Source organism: Enhydra lutris, unplaced genomic scaffold (genome assembly GCF_002288905.1).
Source record: "Enhydra lutris kenyoni isolate GAN:26980312 unplaced genomic scaffold, ASM228890v2 scaffoldscaffold73, whole genome shotgun sequence".
Lineage (NCBI taxonomy): Eukaryota > Metazoa > Chordata > Mammalia > Carnivora > Mustelidae > Enhydra > Enhydra lutris.
In genome coordinates, this window is record NW_019154157.1 from 4,752,402 (window position 1) to 4,771,628 (window position 19,227).

General features: G+C 45.3%; 1 protein-coding gene across 1 annotated transcript in view; it reads left to right on the plus strand.

Moving 5' to 3' along the window:
- Positions 1-19,227, plus strand: part of LOC111160024 (tetratricopeptide repeat domain 28) — a 596,564-nt gene that overhangs the window by 472,556 nt on the left and 104,781 nt on the right. Inside the window, 2 exon segments of the mRNA XM_022522789.1 lie at positions 13,552-14,893; positions 16,188-16,711. Coding sequence (XP_022378497.1) covers positions 13,552-14,893; positions 16,188-16,711 — 1,866 coding nt within the window.

Here is a 19,227-nt window from a genome sequence, read left to right on the forward strand (position 1 = left end):
TTTTATAAAGATTCAGAAGCATTTTTTCTACAATGCTAGCACACTCCTGCTTTTGTCTGCTGACCACAATAGTGTCACTTGACCAATCCTAACTGCAAGGGAGACTGGGAAAGAGAATATTTAGCTTTCCAGCCCCACAGGCAGAGGCAGCTAGGGAGAAAGAAGAGAGTTGAAAATGGGTGTTGAGTGAGCCAAACTTTGCTATCTTCCAGAAGGATTTTTGAACATGTATTATTTTTATACTTGAAAAAACATTTTTGAGATTATTATGTTCAATTTTTATCATTATAGAATCTGAATAATGTAAAAATTTGCACACCAAGAGGATGCAAAGAAAACCACAGAAGCTATAAAACTGTCTGCTCTGGATATTGACACTGATAATATTCTGCATTAGTGTTCCTGTATGTAATCAGAGGGGGAGAGATTAGGTGGTTCTTTTATTTATATGTACTTGGAAGAAGTGGTTGGCCAGATAGACAGATGGGGACCCACCCTTTCCTGATGTAGTAGGGCTGAGATATGTCAAGAACTGACAAATGTTCTGAGAAGCCCGAGTTTCAGTGATTTCTTTGGGTTCCTCTTACCCTATGAGTCTACAGTTTGAGTAAAGGAGGTAAATGAGGTTTCAGATTTAAAGCAGTTCACAAGAGCTTTCTAGTAAGACATGTTTAAATATCATCTCTGTGATATGCATGAGTGAGTCAGCCTCAGGAGCCTCTAATTTCCTAAGTAAATCCCTCTCAATTAAGCAGAAAGGGAAGAAAAACTGAAAGCAGTAAATGGATCACAATTTTAATCCTATCTTCCTCTTTTCCATGTTTTTGAAATTGCCCTCACCAAAAGCCCATGTACTAATAGAAAAATGAGCAGAATATATGAATCACTTGTTTTGATAGCATTATGCTTAATCTAGCTAGAACACTTCACACAATCATTGAGTTTGAGTTTTCTATCCAGTGTGAATTTTTAAAATGAAGCTTTTCAGACCCGATTGCCTTGGGAAAGCAGATTTTATAATTTGTTCTCCAGCCTGGCTGGAAAATCCATCTGTCTTTGCAATTGAATTTGCAAAGTGAAATCATTTTTGAAGGGCTGTTCTTTTGGCTGGCTTTTCTGCTGCTCCTCCCTTTCCCTGTCTGTTTCCAGGGCTCCCTGTTGGTCTGGGTATACCATGCCATCCTCTCCTCCTCTCTGGGCCGAGGGAATGATGCATCCCTGGGGGATGGGCTTTGTCCTTCCCCCAGATTGCACAGCTGAATTCTGCACCCGTTGCTGCCTCAGACCCTCAGAGGAACAAAGTCATTCAAGGGGAAAGTGCCAGGCTGGCAGGCAGTGGGCTCAGGTGAGTTCAAGTCTTAGCTCTGTAACTTTATGACCCTGTGGCTTCAGTGAGTGTTTTCAAAAGCAGACCTGGCCACCCTGCTTTTTGTCCTTGAGTCAAATAATTTAATGGAGACCCAAGAACTTTGAGAACTGACAAGTGTCATGAAGTGGCTTTGAATTCTGTTCCACAATTCTACAAACATTTTTGGAAACGTAGAGTTTTAGGTTACCTGAGATCTGTCCATCCAGTAGGCAGTTAGATTTAAGAGACCAATGCTTGAGAGAGAAGTCTGAGCTGGAATTGCATATTTGGGAGCCACAGAGCTGGTTTTTGGTGTCAGGTATTGAATGAGGTCACAAAGGAGAATTTTGTATAGGATTGTCATTTATTAGTGCTATTACTCTTTTTATTACGTAGTAAGGGCTCCCCTCTCCCTTTTTAATTATCCTGATGAAATTGGGAGGCAGCCCATATATAGGTATCCTTTATTTTTTTTATTTTTTTTTAAAATATTTTAAGTATTTTTTTAATTTAAGTATTTTTACTTAAAAATTTTTACTTTAAAATTAAGTATTTTTTTAAAAATTTTAAGACCTGATCTGAGATCAAGAGTTGAGTGCTTAACCAACTGAACCATTTTTTAATGTGCCCCCATTTAAAAAAATTTTTTCTAACTTTTAATTTAAATAATCCCTCCACCCAACATGGGGCTTGAACTCATGACCCCAAGATCAGGAGTCCCAGGCTCTTCTGACCAAGCCAGTTAGGCACCCTTATAGATGTCTTTTCATTTATCTTTTCAATGAATGACATTCCACAGGTAAGAAACTGGTGAAGGCAGTTGGTCAGTAAGCCAGATTTTAGAATTAAGGATCCTTGTTTCATGGTGTTTTGCTTAAATTATTGAATATCAGTCAAAATACTCCCCAATTAATTAATTTTCATGATTGATTTTAACAACTTCAGCTGGATGACAGGACAAAAACAAAGTTGTGGGTCGTTTTTTTCCCCTCAGATTATTAATTAGTGCCCTGGTGTAAAATCACCCCAGAATATCCAGTGTTTCTCAGCGCGATGTACTGGCATTTGGGTGTGCGATAGTTCTTCATTGTGCTGGAGTCTTCCCACATGGTGCAGGCTGTTGGGCTCCCAGACAGTGTGACAATCAAAAATGCCCCATCTCATATTCAAATGTCCTTGGGGAGGGGGGAGTCTCCTCTCTGACATGCAGACACTGAGACCCTTCAGGAAATGGGCCCCATTCTCATGTCACCTGCAAAGCTTGACTATAATATTCTCAGAGCCCATAATTTTGCATCCTTCTTGGATGAAATGAGGTGTTGCCAAGTTCCCTTTGGTGTGCTCACTTTGGAAATATGATGGCATCTAAGACCTAGAGCAAATTACACTCTGTAGTAAAATAATGGTAGAAGGAGTGGCCTATTTTGATTTTGTTATTTATAATATTGAGGACTATGGTCACTGAAGCTATATGGAAAAATCCCGCCCCCTAGAAAACAGAGTGTCATACCTCATCATTCACTTGTATTTGATCTTCCTGATTATCATCCTAGGTAGAGGCAAATTAGAGGCTAGGAAAAGTACTTACTTTCTTGAGAGCACGAGACAGTGAAGAGGCAGGGCCAGGAATAGGGAGATTCCAGTTCTGGTCACAACGTCTGTCCAGCGTAAAGCACAGTGTCAAGCAACGGGCACTGCAGGGTTATTAAAACTGGTAGGACAGGGCCCACAAAACACATAGCAGCAAAGTGGAGAAATGGCAGGCTGAGGGGGTAGGCAGATTACCGAGGCAAAGTCAGCTGAGCACATAACAGATGTAAGAGATTTTTCTTTCTTGCTTCTCTATTATGTGTTTCATTCTATGAAGGATTTTACTTAGCTTACCTTATCAAATGATGATGCTATAGAAATACAAAACCAAGATCAGGGAATAAAAGTAGGAAACCAAGGTCCTGGAAAAGAGCCTGGAAACAGAGGCTAACATGGTTGTTGTATTAGAGTTTCATATTTAAGTGAGAGCTTCCTTGTGGCCAAAGCAAAAAAAGAAACACGTAATTCTTATTACCCAAAAGATGGGAGCATAGAATTCCTCAGGGGAAGGAAAGCTGAATCCTAAAAGAAATTTTTCAAGAGACATTTTATATATGGGATTATGGTAACAAAATGTATAATGTAACTAAAATTTTAGCAGCGAAGATTATAATAGATTTCAGGGTGCTTTTTCTAATAATAGACTTGAATAAAAAAATCAACTAACCCTAGGGCATTAAGATGAAACCTCAATTCACTGAAGCCTGTTCAGTGTGGGTCAAGTTCATTTGGCTCAGATTTATAGATTTCAGTGGTCTCACTTGATTCAGGGCTGGGATTCAGGACATCCAGAGGTGTGGATGACTCAAAAGTGCCTCCGGAGACTTCTATTAATAGGTGTCTCTCCTCTGACACGGACTTTCTTAGGACAGTTGAAAATTGTAGGTTAGAGCAAGGGCTTAGAGGCTTGTTATTGGATGGTATGTCCATGATGATGTGCTGGGGTCTGGTACAGTAACAATAGTCCCAGATCTTAGTGGTCCAAAACAAGAGACTTTATCTTCACACACCGGCTACCAGGTTCACATAACACTCAGGATGCACCTCACTAATCCCGGCCTCCCATGGCTCCATCTTCTCCAGCAGCACCATCTGGAACACATAGCTTCTGCAGTCAGTCAGGCAGGGGAAGAGAGAGCAGGGAATATCGTAGTCCAGCTCTTAAGTGCTTCTGTCTGGAAGGAACACATTGCTTCTCCTCATATTCCATTGGGCAAAACAAGTCACTTGGCCGCGCCTGACTTCTCCTGAGTACTAAATATGCATCTGGATATAGAAGAGAACCAGAGCAGGCAACAGGAGTAAAGGCTCCCACAGTTGGGGGAGGAAGGCAGTCCAAACCAAGCAAAGGGGATGAAAAAGTCAGGCATACAAGGCAGGGTGGGACCGAGCAGAAGGGCTAGCAGGGCTGCTGCTTGGCTGGGATTGCATAGGGAGCACTGGGCAGGGATGGCTGGCTTGGCGTTGGACTGGCAAAGTTTGTCTATGCCATTTAAAATGGGTCCATGCTTTTCTTTGCTGGCCAGAGGGACTCAGAAAGTTTTCCAGGGAGGTGGGACTGGTGCAGTTTTTAGAGGCTCAGCTCAAGGGAGAAGCAGAAGCAGTTATCTCTGCATTTCAGGGATTCCACCCCAGACCTTGAAACAAAAGTGTTTGTTTCATATTGAAATTAACTCCCTGTAACATTCTCTGCATTGTTAACTTATGAGGGTGCCTCCCTCCTCTTATTGTGATCCAGAATGAGAACCAGCCACACTGGGCCTTCTCCAAACAGTGACTAATGGCGGGCCTTGGCCAGGCAGGCCCAGCGTATTTTTCACTCTGCTCTGGGCTTCCCACCAAGTTCTCTCTCCGTGGCCTGGCCTTAGCCGTTAGGGATGACTGTGCCTAGCACTTCCTACCTCATCATCCATCTCTGGAGCACCCCTCTCCAGCCACCTCCTTTTTAATAGGTTTAATTATTACTTCCCCTACTTCATGGCACAATTAATCTAACCCACTGCCTTAGGATTTACAGCCAAACAGGCCTGGGGAATTTCTGAGCTATTCACCTGCAGTCTTGGTTTTTAACTCTCCAAGGGAGGAGGAATTGGGGCCAAGGATGGAAGCAGTGAAATAACTGGGCTCCATGAGCTCCAGGCTGGCTTCTTGTCACTGTCATTCGGCCCACGCCTTTGGGACTGTGGCAAGAGGGGGCTGCAGAGAAGTGGACGGTGCCTCTGTTCAGCCTAAAGAGAGCCTTAAGGGCCAGAGATTGAGCAAATAGGGCCTCTCTGTTTCTCTTCCAGCTGCATTCTATTTCCTCCAAGTTTGGTTATCAGAGGAGTAAGTTCTGAGGTTCTAACATACAGCATGGCGGCTACAGTTAATAATACTGAAGGTATACTTGGAATTTACTAACAGAGTAGATCTTAAGTATTCTCACCACAAAAAAGGGTGATGGATGTGTTAATTAACTTGATGTGGTAATCATCTCACAGTGAATGTGTATATCAAATCATCACATTATATACTTTAAATATATACAGTTTTGTAAGTTATGCCTCAATAAAGCAGGGGCTGGCTTGGGGAGAAAAAGGCAGATACTTTCCGGTGGAGTCTGTCTTTGGGAGGCAGAGGTGGCATGTGCAGGGATTTCCTCAACCTTACTATAGTGGGCTCCTCTGGACTGAAACAGAAGGGGAGGGCAGTCGGTATCTGGGACAGAAGAACTCTCAGTGCCACAGGAGACATCTCAAATTGCTGTTGAAGCAGAAGATAACAGGCCCTTAACTTCACTTACCCTTTGCAAGAACAAGGAGAGCCTGGTGGGTTGGGTAGAAAGAGTAGACAGATGTAATTAAGATAAATGGTGGCAGAAGAGACACGTGATGGCCCGAGAGTTCTCCAGAGGTGACGCCCACACGACGGATTACATCTGCTTCCTCCTACTGCATTCCTGCACCTCTTAGCATTTCCCAGCTGCTAATGTACACTTCACTGCTCCGGATACAGATTTAGCCAGACCAGCAATCTGTCCTCATATAGCTGCCTCGAGATCGGTTTGCCATAACAGTGTATGAACATTAATATAGGAGAAGTAGGTACAAAGTCATGACCACCTTTCACTAGAAGGCAGTCCAGCTTCATTCCAGAAGGGGAATGGGTGAAAGCATGGATTCCTGATTCAGGAGAACCTAGGGTCCAGTATCTATTCTGCCATTTGGAGCTGTATAGGCCTGAGTGAGTTCTTGAACTTTCTGGGTCTCTGAGACCGCAGTAGTGATCTCACAGGATTTTTTTAAAGATTTTATTTATTTATTTGACAGACAGAGATCATAAGTAGGCAGAGAGGCAATCACAGAGACGGGGAAGCAGGCTCTCCGCTGAGAAGAGAGCCCGATGCGGGGCTCAATCCCAGGACCCTGAGACCATGACCTGAGCCGAAGGCAGAGGCTTAACCCACTGAGCCACCCAGGTGCCCCTCACAGGATTGATTTGAAGTGTGCCTGAGATTATCAAGTAGAAGGGCAGGCACTGGTTTTCAGGAAGAGCTTTCCTACCAGGAAGATGCTTGTAGCTGAAATCACATGAGAGATAATTTTAAAATTATCTGCATTTAAAAATTTCTGTACCTTTGCTGTCCTCCACTGGCAAAAATAATGAGCTTGTCTCTAGGCTCATAAATAGTAACCTGAAAATGAGATAAAACATCCAGTCGGTTGCATTTCTAACACAGAGCACTTTGCTCTCATGCCTTTGATTCCAGCCATCTGTTTACTAAGCAGGTCTGTCCCTTCCTCCCCACTCCAAGCCTTGGGATATTTTAGGTGCTATGTGGACAAACTCTCTGTGGCAACTTGAGAGGGAGAGGATCTGGGGAACCTAGAGAGCTGAAATAATGGGTGCCTCGAAGAAACTGGGGCCACTCCTCCTGGTGGGGAGCGCGGGGGGAGCTGCTGCGAATACACAGCACTGTTTGTGTTGAGCACGTTTGTCCGCTGTTCCGGTGCAAACACCTTCCCTCCCCACCACCCCCTGCCTGTTGGACTGACACAATGTCATCCTATCCATTAGGAGCCTTTGAAATTAAAAGTAAAATTAAAGATTGTGTCTGTAAAGAAATCAAAGCAGTGGGACAAGACACCGTGTCACTGTGAGTCCTCCCAGCCTGGAGAAGGACATGGAGGCTGGCTTGTGTAGGCACGCCGCTGAGCAGCTGATTTCTTTCTCTCCTGAGGTCTCACGGACAGACAAATGAACTTAAATATCCACATCGGGACATAGCTATGAGGAAGTTTCCTGATCCAGAAGGAACAATAGAAGAATGTGCCATACAGATCTCTCTGCATATCTTGATTATTTGATTTAATTTTCTGTTATGGAATGTTTCACGCACACACACACATACAGAAGGAATAGAATAACGAACCCCCATGTACTCATAACTCAGTTATCAACATTTTGCTAAAAAAAAAAAAAAAAAATACATTGCTAATCTTGTTTCATACACCCACCCACACAGGCTCTCTTTCCCCCTCTGCTAGAGTGTTTTTGAAAGCAAACCATAGACACCATGTTGTTTCATCTGTAAATACTCCTGGGTGTGTTTCTTTTCTTTTTTTTTTTTTTAAAGATTTTATTTATTTGACAGAGAGAGATCACAAGTAAGCAGAGAGGCAGGCAGAGAGAGAGAGAGAGAGGAGGAAGCAGGCTCCCCACTGAGCAGAGAACCCGATGTGGGGCTCAATCCCAGGACCCTGAGATCATGACCTGAGCTGAAGGCAGAAGCTTTAACCCACTGAGCCACCCAGGCGCCCCTCCTGGGTGTGTTTCTAACAGATGAGAACTTTTAGCACAGCTGCTGGCCCATGTTACACCTAGGAAACTAATAATAACAGTTCCTTGATGCCTCCTGTTTATCTCGGATGGGCTGGTATGGCTGAGCGTGTGTGGGTCAAGAGTACCTCCCGCAGCTCTGCCAAGACCTCACTTCCTCTCACTGGACCTGGGCTGTGTCATTTATAAGCTGACACCATAGGAGGGCCCTCTCTAGCTCCCACAGCTTGTGTCTCCTGAGAGTGGCTGGGGCTTTGGCTAGGGTGGAGCAGAATGCAAGCTCTTGGAAAGCTTCAAGAAAGGACCGATGAGCTCTTAAAGCCCCATTTGGATCCCATACTATCAATAATCAGAGCAATGATATTTTCAGTAAATGAGAAGAGCGCCTCCACTATTGGTGGAAATACACTGGGGCCCTCCTTTCAGAGAATTCACAAGAAAAAAGGCAGGCAGAAGTTCCTGAGGAAACACTAAATGTTCTCATTTAAGCAGAAATTCTGCTAGGCCCATAATGGTCACAACTCCCTTGGTCTTTGCTGGTTATGGTTAATAGTAAGAAGCAAACTGTGTTGAGCATTTACCGTGTTCGAGTCACCTGTGCCGGCTTCTCATGAGCATGATCTCCTGGGTCCTCACGACAGCACTTCAAGTAGGTGTTACTATTCCCAGGCAGTGACCATTCCTGTCCCCAGGGTAGAGGCCCACCATGGTGATCTATAAATCCATATCCATGCGTCCTTTCACCACACGCCCTTGTGGGAACTCGGCTTTGTAAGGCTCTTCTGCCCCACTAATCTTCGTTTAATCCCCCTCCCTGCAGCACGTTGTCACCTAGCACACCCCTGCTGACAGGCTCTCTGTAAGTCTTCATCTGAGTGACGGCCCTGGAAAATCAAGCTGTGGTCTCGAAAGGGAAGGAGGATCTGCAGATTATCTCCTCAGCATGTGCAGTCACTCTGCTGGCAGTTCTCAGGGCCGCTTTTATGTTGCCTCAACAAAGAGAACGGCTGCCAAGAGTGTGTAATGCTCTGTTCAGAATTCTCCAGGCTGGCAGAGGCTGGGACGGTAGAGACACAGGGCGGATGAAAAGAAATCCCATCTCAGCCAGGCCCATTGCCTCCTACCCTTGCTCATGTCCGGAAGTCTTTGTTTTTGAGAATCTGCCTGATTCTTTAGAGAGCCTCGGAAGTGTCAGATGAGGAGGAAGGGGAGAAGGAAGGCGGGTGTGTGGGCAAGCTGGCTGGGGGTCAGATCATTTTGCCATCACCAGCAGGCAGTTTCTTTCACAACTCACTGAACCCTGGGTAGCCATTATCATCCCAACTGCTCCCTATTAACTAGGCCAGACTCTTGAGGCCATGAGAGGAAACCTGGAATTCCTTTTCCTTTCTGTCACTCTCTAAGTACTGCTCGTACCATGTTCAGATAGCATGCTGGAGGTTACAAAGCACACTGATATAAACCATTATGTTTCTCATACCTATTCTTTGAGATAGTGTAACCCAACTTTAATAAGAAAACAAAAACACCAAAAAAGTTTTGGTTGGAAAAGAAAAGGAAGGGCGCCTGGGTGGCTCATTAGGTTAAGCAACTGACTTGGTTTTGGCTCAGGTCATGATCTCAAGGTTGTGAGGTCAAGCTCTGCATCGGGGTCCATGCTGGACGTGGAATCTGCTTCAGATGCTCTCTCCATCTCCCTCTGCCTCTCCCCTTCCCCTCACCCCCCTGCTCACATGTGTGCATATGCACGTGCTCTCTCTCTTCAAAAAAAAAAAAAAAAGGGAAGAAAGCCTCATGGAATTAAAGTGACCATCTCAAAGGTACCCAGCTGAACGAGGTAGGAGCCGGGCTTGTAAAACAGAACTGCTGACTTAAAGTTCTGTGCTTTTCCATGATAGTGCGCCATCCAGATACTTAGCAAGTTTCCTGTAGGATGGTGTACAAGTGGAGAGGGTAGGGGGCTAGCAAGACAGACCTGTGTCTTTGGTGGCAGAGAGCATGAACGCTTACCTGAGCTTCCCCTATTGCCTTCTCTGAAGGGCTCACGCTTCTTGTTTCTTTTTAACATCATCCTGGAAACCAAGTAATGATCATATTGGCTTAAAAGAAAAAAACACTTGCAAAGAAATCTAAAAGCTGTGAGGGAAAAAGAAAAAAAATCTGTGCAAAGGCATTGCTGTGGGTGAAGGTGCTCAGAGGGAGATGTGGGCGCCCCAGCTCTTGCCCCCTTCCCCGCCCTTACCCCAGGCTCTGGCTCTGTTCCTAACTGCGGACTCTTGTCTGGGCACATATTTTTCCCTCTCACTTTAGAAACGCAGAAAGTGAAGACAGAGGGAGCAAATGATTCATTTCCTTGAAGGATTCCCGGAAATTGAAATCTAAAAATTTTCTCTTTACATAAAAGCAGTTTAGGAATACAGGCCAAATCCAGGTCTTCAGAACTGAAATGTTCGTCACTAATCATTTTTCACCACTCATGCGGTTCCAGGTGACGCTAAGGTATTGCCTCTTGGGTAGCTTAGAGTTTCTAACCTTGAGACAGGTTCTGAAAAACCGTATCCTTCCAGCAAGGATACCAGTGACATCTCCAGCCCAGGGGAGTGACCAGGCCCAATCCCCAGGAAAGTTACTTTGCTTGTTGGATCAGAGTTTAAAAAATCCTTTCATTAATTTTTAAATCAAGTACTATACATTCCTTAGAGGAAAAAAAAAAAAACACTTTAAATACAGAGAAACAAAATGGAAAAAAACGGCAGTTCTACCACCCAAAGATTACTACTGTTAACATTTAAATAAATTTACACTGTATGTAGACATATAAATGTAAACATACATGTATATACATCCATTAATGTCTTTATTACAATGTACTGTTTTGTGAACATATATTCCATTAATATATTGTAATTTTTCCCATGTCAATATATCCTCTTCGACTTCATCATTTTTTTAATTAAATCATTTGTTCTGGGGCAGACTCAGGGTATTTTTTTCCTACTTCACCATTTTTTTTTTTAAGATTTTATTTATTTATTTGACAGAGATCACAAGTAGGCAGAGAGGCAGGCAGAGAGAGAGAGAGGAGGAAGCAGGCTCCCTGCAGAGCAGAGAGCCCTATGTGGGGCTCGATCCCAGGACCCTGGGATGATGACCTGAGCCGAAGGCAGAGGCTTTAACCCACTGAGCCACCCAGGCGCCCCCTACTTGACAATTTTTAATGACACTATGTTATTCCATTGTATAGAGGACCATGATTTACTTAGTTTTTTTGTTTTGTTTTGTTTTGTTTTGTTTTGTTTTGTTTATTTATTTGACAGAGATCACAAGTAGGCAGAGAGGCAGGCAGAGAGAGAGAGGGAAGCAAGCTCCCTGCTGAGCAGAGAGCCCGATGCAGGACTCGATCCCAGGACCCTGAGATCATGACCCGAGCCGAAGGCAGCGGCTTAACCCACTGAGCCACCCAGGCGCCCATTACTTAGTTATTTTTAAATTATGCAATACTTTACTCCTATAAGAAAATACCCAGAATAATTACCATCGTTTGTTTAATCTCTACCACCTTGAGAATTCGCAGAAGCATGTAGTAATTTCAGTGACTAATACCTGAATTCCAGTCTGCAGTTACAGTGCACTCACACATACGTGATTTTATTTTATCCTCACTACTGCCCTCTAAGACTGGCTTCGAGATGATTATTTTCCTCACTTCATAGACGAACTATGAAAAGCTCAGAGGGACTGAATGATGTATCCAGTACCCCAAGTCGAGCTAACATCAAAAAGCTGGCCAGATCCAGAGGTGGATGCAAGTCCTGTGACAGGGCAGACCTCCAGCCCAGGCAGCGGAGGACAGGGGGACAGAAGAGGGGCCCTCACATTCTCCTTTCTGCCCCCCTCACTTCAGCGTTTATGATGTGTGCTGACATTATTCATTTCCTGACCGGCTCCCTCATGACCCAGCGCACTCTCTGAGGGCAGACTTGCGTCTCCTTTGTCTGTCCCTGCTGCCCACCACGAGCCTTAACACACAGTAAATCCTGGGGCAGCGCGTGAGTGAGTCAGTGAAAGTGTCACAGAGGCGAATTGTGGGGCCTGGATTTTGACAGCTTGCTTCTCAGTGTATCTATTTTTAGTTCAGACTTTTAAGAAGAACCCAGCTTGGTGTTTTGCTTTTTTGTACTTCTGTGGGTTTTGGTCACCACTGCAAAGCTCACACATTGATTCATGGAAAAGTATGTTCAAATCCAAGGGCAAGGAGAAACCTGTTTGCATACTAGATTCTGTCCGTCTTTTCCAGGGCTCCGCACCCCAAACCATCCCCCGCCCCGGATTGAACCAGGTTCTCGATAAAGGTGCCTCCCGGTTACTTTGATGATATCCCTTATTTGGAACTACTTTCTCTTTTTTATATCGATGATATATCTCATTTTGAACTGCTTGTAGAAACAATACCTTAGCTGCTAGAGCATAGTTTATGAGAGTTGTTTAAAGTGCTGTTATTAATGACTATAAAAGCAGAATTCTAAGAAATTTTGGAAGAAAAAAATCATGCAAATCCCATCACCTCGCAAGGCGACAGTTTCTATTTTTGCATAATCCCCTCAAGGTCTTGTCCATGTGCACACACTTATTTTCCTGGTTGTTGTCACGGGGAGCATACAGCATTGTTTTTGGCTTTTTTTTTTTTTAACCACTTATTATTGTAAGAACCCTTTTCCCTCATTTTTCTACCCAAACTTCATAATTATCTTTTAATGACTGCATAATCCTCTGTTGAGTTGATATACCAAAATGTACTTCGACAGTCCCCCAGTGTTTGCCATTTAAGGTGTTTCTGATTTCCCACTAATCTATGATGCTGCATGAAGACTGGTGTGCGGATAGCTTTTGCAGTTGTCAGATGATTTTCATAGAATATATTCCTGTGAGTAGGATTGCCGGGTCTGAGCAGGACCACGTGTGTGGTTCTCGACATCCTGCTTCTCCATAGGCCATTCCCGTTTATGTCCAGCAGCTGATGTGTTTACCAATTTCAGGCAACCTCATCAGTATAGGGTGCTGCTTAAATTTTTTGTTTGCTAATTTAGCTGCAGTAAAATGGTACTTCGGGGTTGCTTTATTTTGCATTTCTTTGATTATTAAAAGAAATTAGCATTTTCCCCCTGTGGTTACTTTTGTATTTCTTGGATGTGAGTTGTCTGCTCACACTTACTGTTCTTTGCTTATTTCAGTAAACTGGAGTTTGATTTTAGATTTTTTTTAATTTTTATTATTTTTTTATTTTCAGCATAACAGTATTCCTTGTTTTTGCACCACACCCAGTGCTCCATGCAATCCGTGCCCTCTCCAATACCCACCACCTGGTTCCCCCAACCTCCCCCCCCCGCCCTTTCAAAACCCTCAGATTGTTTTTGTTTTTTTTTTTTAAATCAGACCAAGTGAAATCTTGGAAATCTTTATACACGATAGCTGTTGGATTTTGTCATATATGTGTCACATATTTTCCAGTGTCGGGTTTGCCTTTTAATTTTAGATATATATATTTGAGTACAAAACCTCTTAATTTTGTAATCAAATCTGTCTGTGTTTTTTTTTTTTCTGTTGCTTCAAAGCTTAGAAAGCTATCTCCCCTCTGGAGCGCTGATAAATATTTAATTCTACCTTCTGTTATTTTAAATTCCCTAATTCATCTGAATTGTGTTTGAGTATAAATTGAGTTGCAAATGACTTTTTTTCCCCCAAACTGCTCATCAGTAATTCTAACCTTTTTTCTGTTCCTTTATTCTCTTTCTCAGGAATCATACACCAGATGAAAGGCGATTATGATACTGCTCTGAAACTCCATAAGACGCACCTGTGCATCGCCCAGGAGCTGAGTGACTATGCTGCCCAGGGCCGTGCCTATGGGAATATGGGCAATGCCTACAATGCCCTGGGGATGTACGACCAGGCCGTCAAGTACCACCGGCAGGAGCTGCAGATCTCCATGGAAGTGAATGACCGGGCCTCACAGGCGTCGACACACGGGAACCTGGCCGTGGCTTACCAGGCCCTGGGTGCCCATGACCGGGCCCTGCAACATTATCAGAACCACCTGAACATTGCTCGGGAGCTTCGTGACATCCAGAGCGAGGCCCGGGCCCTCAGCAACCTGGGCAACTTCCACTGCTCTCGGGGGGAGTATGTCCAGGCCGCCCCCTATTATGAACAGTACCTCCGGCTCGCTCCTGACCTTCAAGACATGGAAGGGGAAGGGAAGGTCTGCCACAATCTTGGCTATGCCCACTACTGCCTTGGAAATTACCAGGAGGCTGTAAAGTACTATGAGCAGGATCTGGCGCTGGCCAAAGACCTTCATGACAAGTTGAGCCAGGCGAAAGCTTACTGCAACTTGGGCCTAGCATTCAAGGCGCTGCTGAACTTCAGCAAAGCTGAAGAGTGTCAGAAGTACCTACTGTCCCTAGCCCAGTCGCTGAATAATTCCCAGGCTAAATTTCGAGCCCTGGGGAACCTGGGTGATATATTCATCTGTAAAAAAGATATAAATGGTGCAATAAAATTCTATGAGCAGCAGCTGGGCTTAGCTCACCATGTCAAGGACAGAAGACTGGAAGCCAGTGCATATGCAGCCCTGGGCACGGCATACCGGATGATCCAGAAATACGACAAGGCCTTGGGTTATCACACACAGGAACTGGAGGTCTACCAGGAGCTGAGCGACTTGCCGGGGGAGTGCAGAGCTCACGGGCATCTGGCTGCGGTCTACATGGCCCTTGGGAAATACACAATGGCCTTCAAGTGTTATGAAGAGCAGCTGGATCTGGGGCAGAAGCTGAAGGACCCCAGTCTGGAAGCCCAGGTCTACGGCAACATGGGGATCACAAAGATGAACATGAATGTGATGGAAGAAGCCATCGGCTACTTCGAGCAGCAGTTGGCCATGCTGCAGCAGCTGAGTGGAAACGAGTCCGTGCTCGACAGGGGCCGGGCCTACGGCAATCTGGGGGATTGCTACGAGGCCCTGGGTGACTATGAGGAAGCGATCAAGTACTACGAACAGTATTTATCTGTTGCCCAGAGTCTGAATCGCATGCAAGACCAAGCCAAGGCTTACCGGGGCCTAGGAAATGGGCACAGGTAAGACGACAGAGGTGTCAGATGTGGTGGATCACATGCACAAAGAGCATCTGTGGCAGTGAAAGCAACTTACTGTCTGCATGGCGGCTTGTTACCTACAAAGAAGTTTCATATGTATCTTATTCAGCTCCCCCTATGATTTTGTGAATTTAGCGGGGATATTATTGCCCTTCAATTATGGAGGAAGAAACTAAGACCCAGAGGGGTTAGGTCGATGTCCAAGGTTACGCAGCTTAAAAATTAAGGACAGCTGAGAGTCAAACCCAGGGCTGTCTGACTCCAAATGCAATGCTTCTTTGACTACCTCATGAGGAGCAGGATAAAAGGGATAATGGGACGGGAAAGGTGAATGCATCAGTTCAACTGAAAGTCTCTCACATTATATGAATGTGTTTATTAATGACACACCTATACCCACGAATTACGTGGACTCCCGTTTTGTTGCTTTTAGGGAAAACCACCTGAAGATGCTGGGAGTGAATAAATGAATAAGTGAATAAATAAAAATCCTATCATCATCATGCTAGGCACCTTGCAGAGATATCTTGCTTAATATTAACGCAATCCTGTATTACTCTGCACTTACTATGGTCTGCTATGGGCTGTGGGATTTACTATCATCCAGAAATGGGGGCTCAGGGAAAGGAATTCCTGTGCCCCACACAACTGACTCGGTCTGCTGCCCAAATCCTTGCTCTTCCCAGTCTTATCATGTCATCTCTTAGCAGCACAGAAAAGACACACTGTTGGCCAAGGTGATGCTTTCCTTCTGAGTGTGGGGAACCCAAGAAGGTGTCTGTGTCTGCAGAATTTACGGCCCTTCCAGATCAGCAGGGGATTAGGGCTCCTGGAGTAGAGGAAGGGCAAGGGTCAAACTAAATCATCACCCACAGAGTGCTCTGAGAAGCTCAGGGTGAAAGATTTATAGCCATTGTAAAGTGATTTCAAAAACATAGTCTAAGCGGTAGTAGAAATTGGGAGGCCCAAAGAACCAAACAGTTCACTCGCTATCATTGTGCCTATTAATATATTTTATGTTTCCTCTGGGGTGTATATCCCATTGAATCTCAAGCTCTTGGGAAGGTCACAAAGGGATGACTTTTGAATTGCTTTCCAGATTATGAAATTCCCCTGCATCTCACTCTAAGGGCACATGATAGATTTTAGCTAGAAGAGGAGTTAAGAGCTTCTATAGTAAGTGACAGTGACAAATGCTTTTCATTTTCTCGGGGGCTTTAGCATGTCTGCACCTGCACAAAATAATATCATTGCTTTTCTGTCTACATCCCCACAGGGCAATGGGGAGCTTGCAGCAAGCCCTTGTGTGCTTTGAAAAGAGGCTCGTGGTCGCCCATGAGCTCGGGGAGGCCTTTAATAAAGCCCAGGCCTATGGAGAGCTAGGAAGTCTGCACAGCCAATTAGGGAATTACGAACAAGCCATTTCCTGCCTTGAACGCCAGCTGAACATTGCTAGAGAGATGAAAGACCGAGCTCTGGAAAGTGATGCGGCCTGTGGCCTCGGTGGCGTTTACCAGCAGATGGGGGAATATGATACAGCCCTGCAGTACCACCAGCTCGATCTGCAGATAGCAGAGGAAACCAACAACCCCACCTGCCAGGGCCGCGCCTACGGGAACCTGGGCCTCACCTATGAATCCCTGGGCACCTTTGAGCGGGCCGTGGTCTATCAAGAACAGCACTTGAGCATCGCCGCGCAGATGAATGACTTGGTGGCTAAGACAGTGTCATACAGTAGCCTCGGAAGGACCCATCATGCCTTGCAGAACTATTCGCAGTCAGTCATGTACTTACAGGAAGGTAAGTGAAAAGGTCCTGTGTGGTTCCTGTGGGGTGATCTCTCGGTAAGCCCTGAGGTCAAGTTCAGAGTCTACTCGGAAGGAAGTAGGCACAGTTTGAGTGGCCACCCCTGCCCGGAGTGAGGAGCTCAGAGGCCACATCATGAGTTCAACTCCAAAACCGTGGTGCCCCCGCTAGGTGTGCGTTAATAGCACAAAGGTGTTCCCTTTTCCAGATGTGTTTCCTGGCTTGTGTAACCCTGGGAGCTGGCTGTCCGGGCAGCGGGTACCCTCCCTGCTCCTCGGATCCCTCGCCCTTCACAGCAGACGACACATTCCCACACGAGAGGAAGCAAGTAAGGTTTAGTCACATAAAATTTAAGGGCCTGAATCAGAGGAAGATGCCCATCTGTCCCAAGCCCCGTTGTCCATCTTGAAAATATCTAAACTATAACAAAGCTGTGAAGAAGTCCATTTTGAGGTCGCAGCTGAGGTTTAATCCAGTCTGAGGGTTGCTCAAGCAGTCATCCAGGCTTCCTTCTGGTGCTTGCCCATAGTGCTTGAGCTGATGCTATGGCAGTCTTGTTCCAGACACTCCCAGAAAGTGACTGCAGCTGCCTCCTCCTTCTCCCCCCACCTCCACCCATGCAGCCACCTGAGCCAGTCCTCGGAGCTTCCTTCCTCAGGAAGCAGAAGTCCCACAGCCGTGTGCTGACCCTCTACCCCCTACACTTCTACCCCGGAAAGCACTTCCCCTCACGAGGGCACATGGTGCCCTCCCATCCTGGGAGGGAAGAATGGCAGATAGGATGTTCTTGGCTCACTAGTAAAAGGAAGTAGTTGCTGATTTCTAAGCAAAAACTCTCATTTCCAGCTTCCAAGGGTCTTTGCATGTTTAGTTTATTTAACCGGATTTCATTCTCACAGTAACCTTCAGAGGTGTATCTCTACTCCCGTTTGCGGCCAAATGACCCGAGGCTCAGGGAGTCCAGTGGCTTGGTCCTGACCCTGTGGTCAGTTCATGGTGGAGTGGGCCCCAGCCCAAGTTTCCAACCCCAAGAACCACACAAGACCCTGTGTGTTGTTGTTTCTAAGCACAGCACAGGGTTGGAACATTGATATATCCCGCATTACTCCTGAGCCCCAGCTGGGAAGCCAGGAAGCAGGAAGCAAAGGGGAGACTGGGCCAGAAGCTGACGGTTTGCTGTCATTCTTTGTGCAGACCAGGGATTGCTCTGGCCTGCAGGCTGAGAGGTTACCCAGAGGCTGGGAGCCACTTCCCAGACCTTTTTTGGCTCCCACTCCATAGGCGCTCTGCCTCCATGCATCAAATATGAGAGTTGGCTTTGGGTTTCCTGAAACTTAACTGTGGTAAAATTCCAACAGACTGGGGGCGATTTTCAGTCGAATTTGTGAAAACTATTAAATTCAGACCCAGCAAATGACAACTGTGTTCTTTTGTACTTCCTGAAATATTGTTTCCATAAAGCAGCTGCTTTGCCTGAGACATTGTAACATAATTCTACATTTATGGAAAACTCTCAATTTCACTTTTATTGTTTCTTGTAATTCTGAATCTCGCAGAGATCTAAATTCTCATCATGGCATCTCCATGGTGTCTGTTCTGCGGCTGTACTCCACCAGAAAGCCTGGTGCGGCTCCTAGGTGGGATTAGATGCCTCTTCTCATGAGATGTTACAGGTGCGGACACCTGGAAGGCCCTTTCTGAGTGCTTCTGAGTTAGGCCTACAGCCTCTTGCGCCGAGGGAACAGTGGAGCCAGAAACCACCTTTGTGCCCTGCCCCTCTCCTGGCTCTCAGAGGGGGCTGTGAGTCAGCATCACCCTGCCCCAGGGCACTTGAACCTCACAGGTGGGGCCTGGTCTGAGATTTTGGTAGAAGCTCTCCAGGTGATGTGTACAGACAACCCTGATCAAAGCCACTGGTCTCATCCGGCTTTCTCTCTTTCTGCAAATGAAGAAAAGGAGCCTGGACCCATTTATGACCTACCTGGAGCTACATGCAACTAGTTCCTGGGAAACCAGGCTTCAGGGATGCTGGGGTGCTGGGTTAGATTCCTAAGAGACAGAGGCTGATAGGAATGAGGGGGACAGATACTGTGTCTGCCCAGCCTTTTAGCTCTTCACTGGAGAACCTTTAGCAGGGATAGCTGCCTTGAAGAATGAATATGCTTAGTGTGTTGAAGATTAAAACAACTGGTATTCTCCTGGTTTTCATCCAAGAACCATCTTCTTCCATTTGTGTTCCTATTGTATGAGGTGTTTTTTTAACATGTGAATAATTTGCAAGTATTATTTTTGTTACCCAGCGACAGGTTTTAAAATGGTATTTCTGAGTTTTCTAAGTGCCTTGTGAAATGCAAGGTATTTTATGAGCGCAAACCTGAATATCACTTTTATTATCCTCTCAGCTGACTCAGTTCCTTTTCAGAAGTCAGAAATTGCATGGGCCCAGCATGCTCAGAGGCAGGCTCCCATCCACTCTAAATCAGATTTTTAAAAGGAAGTCGTTCCTTTGT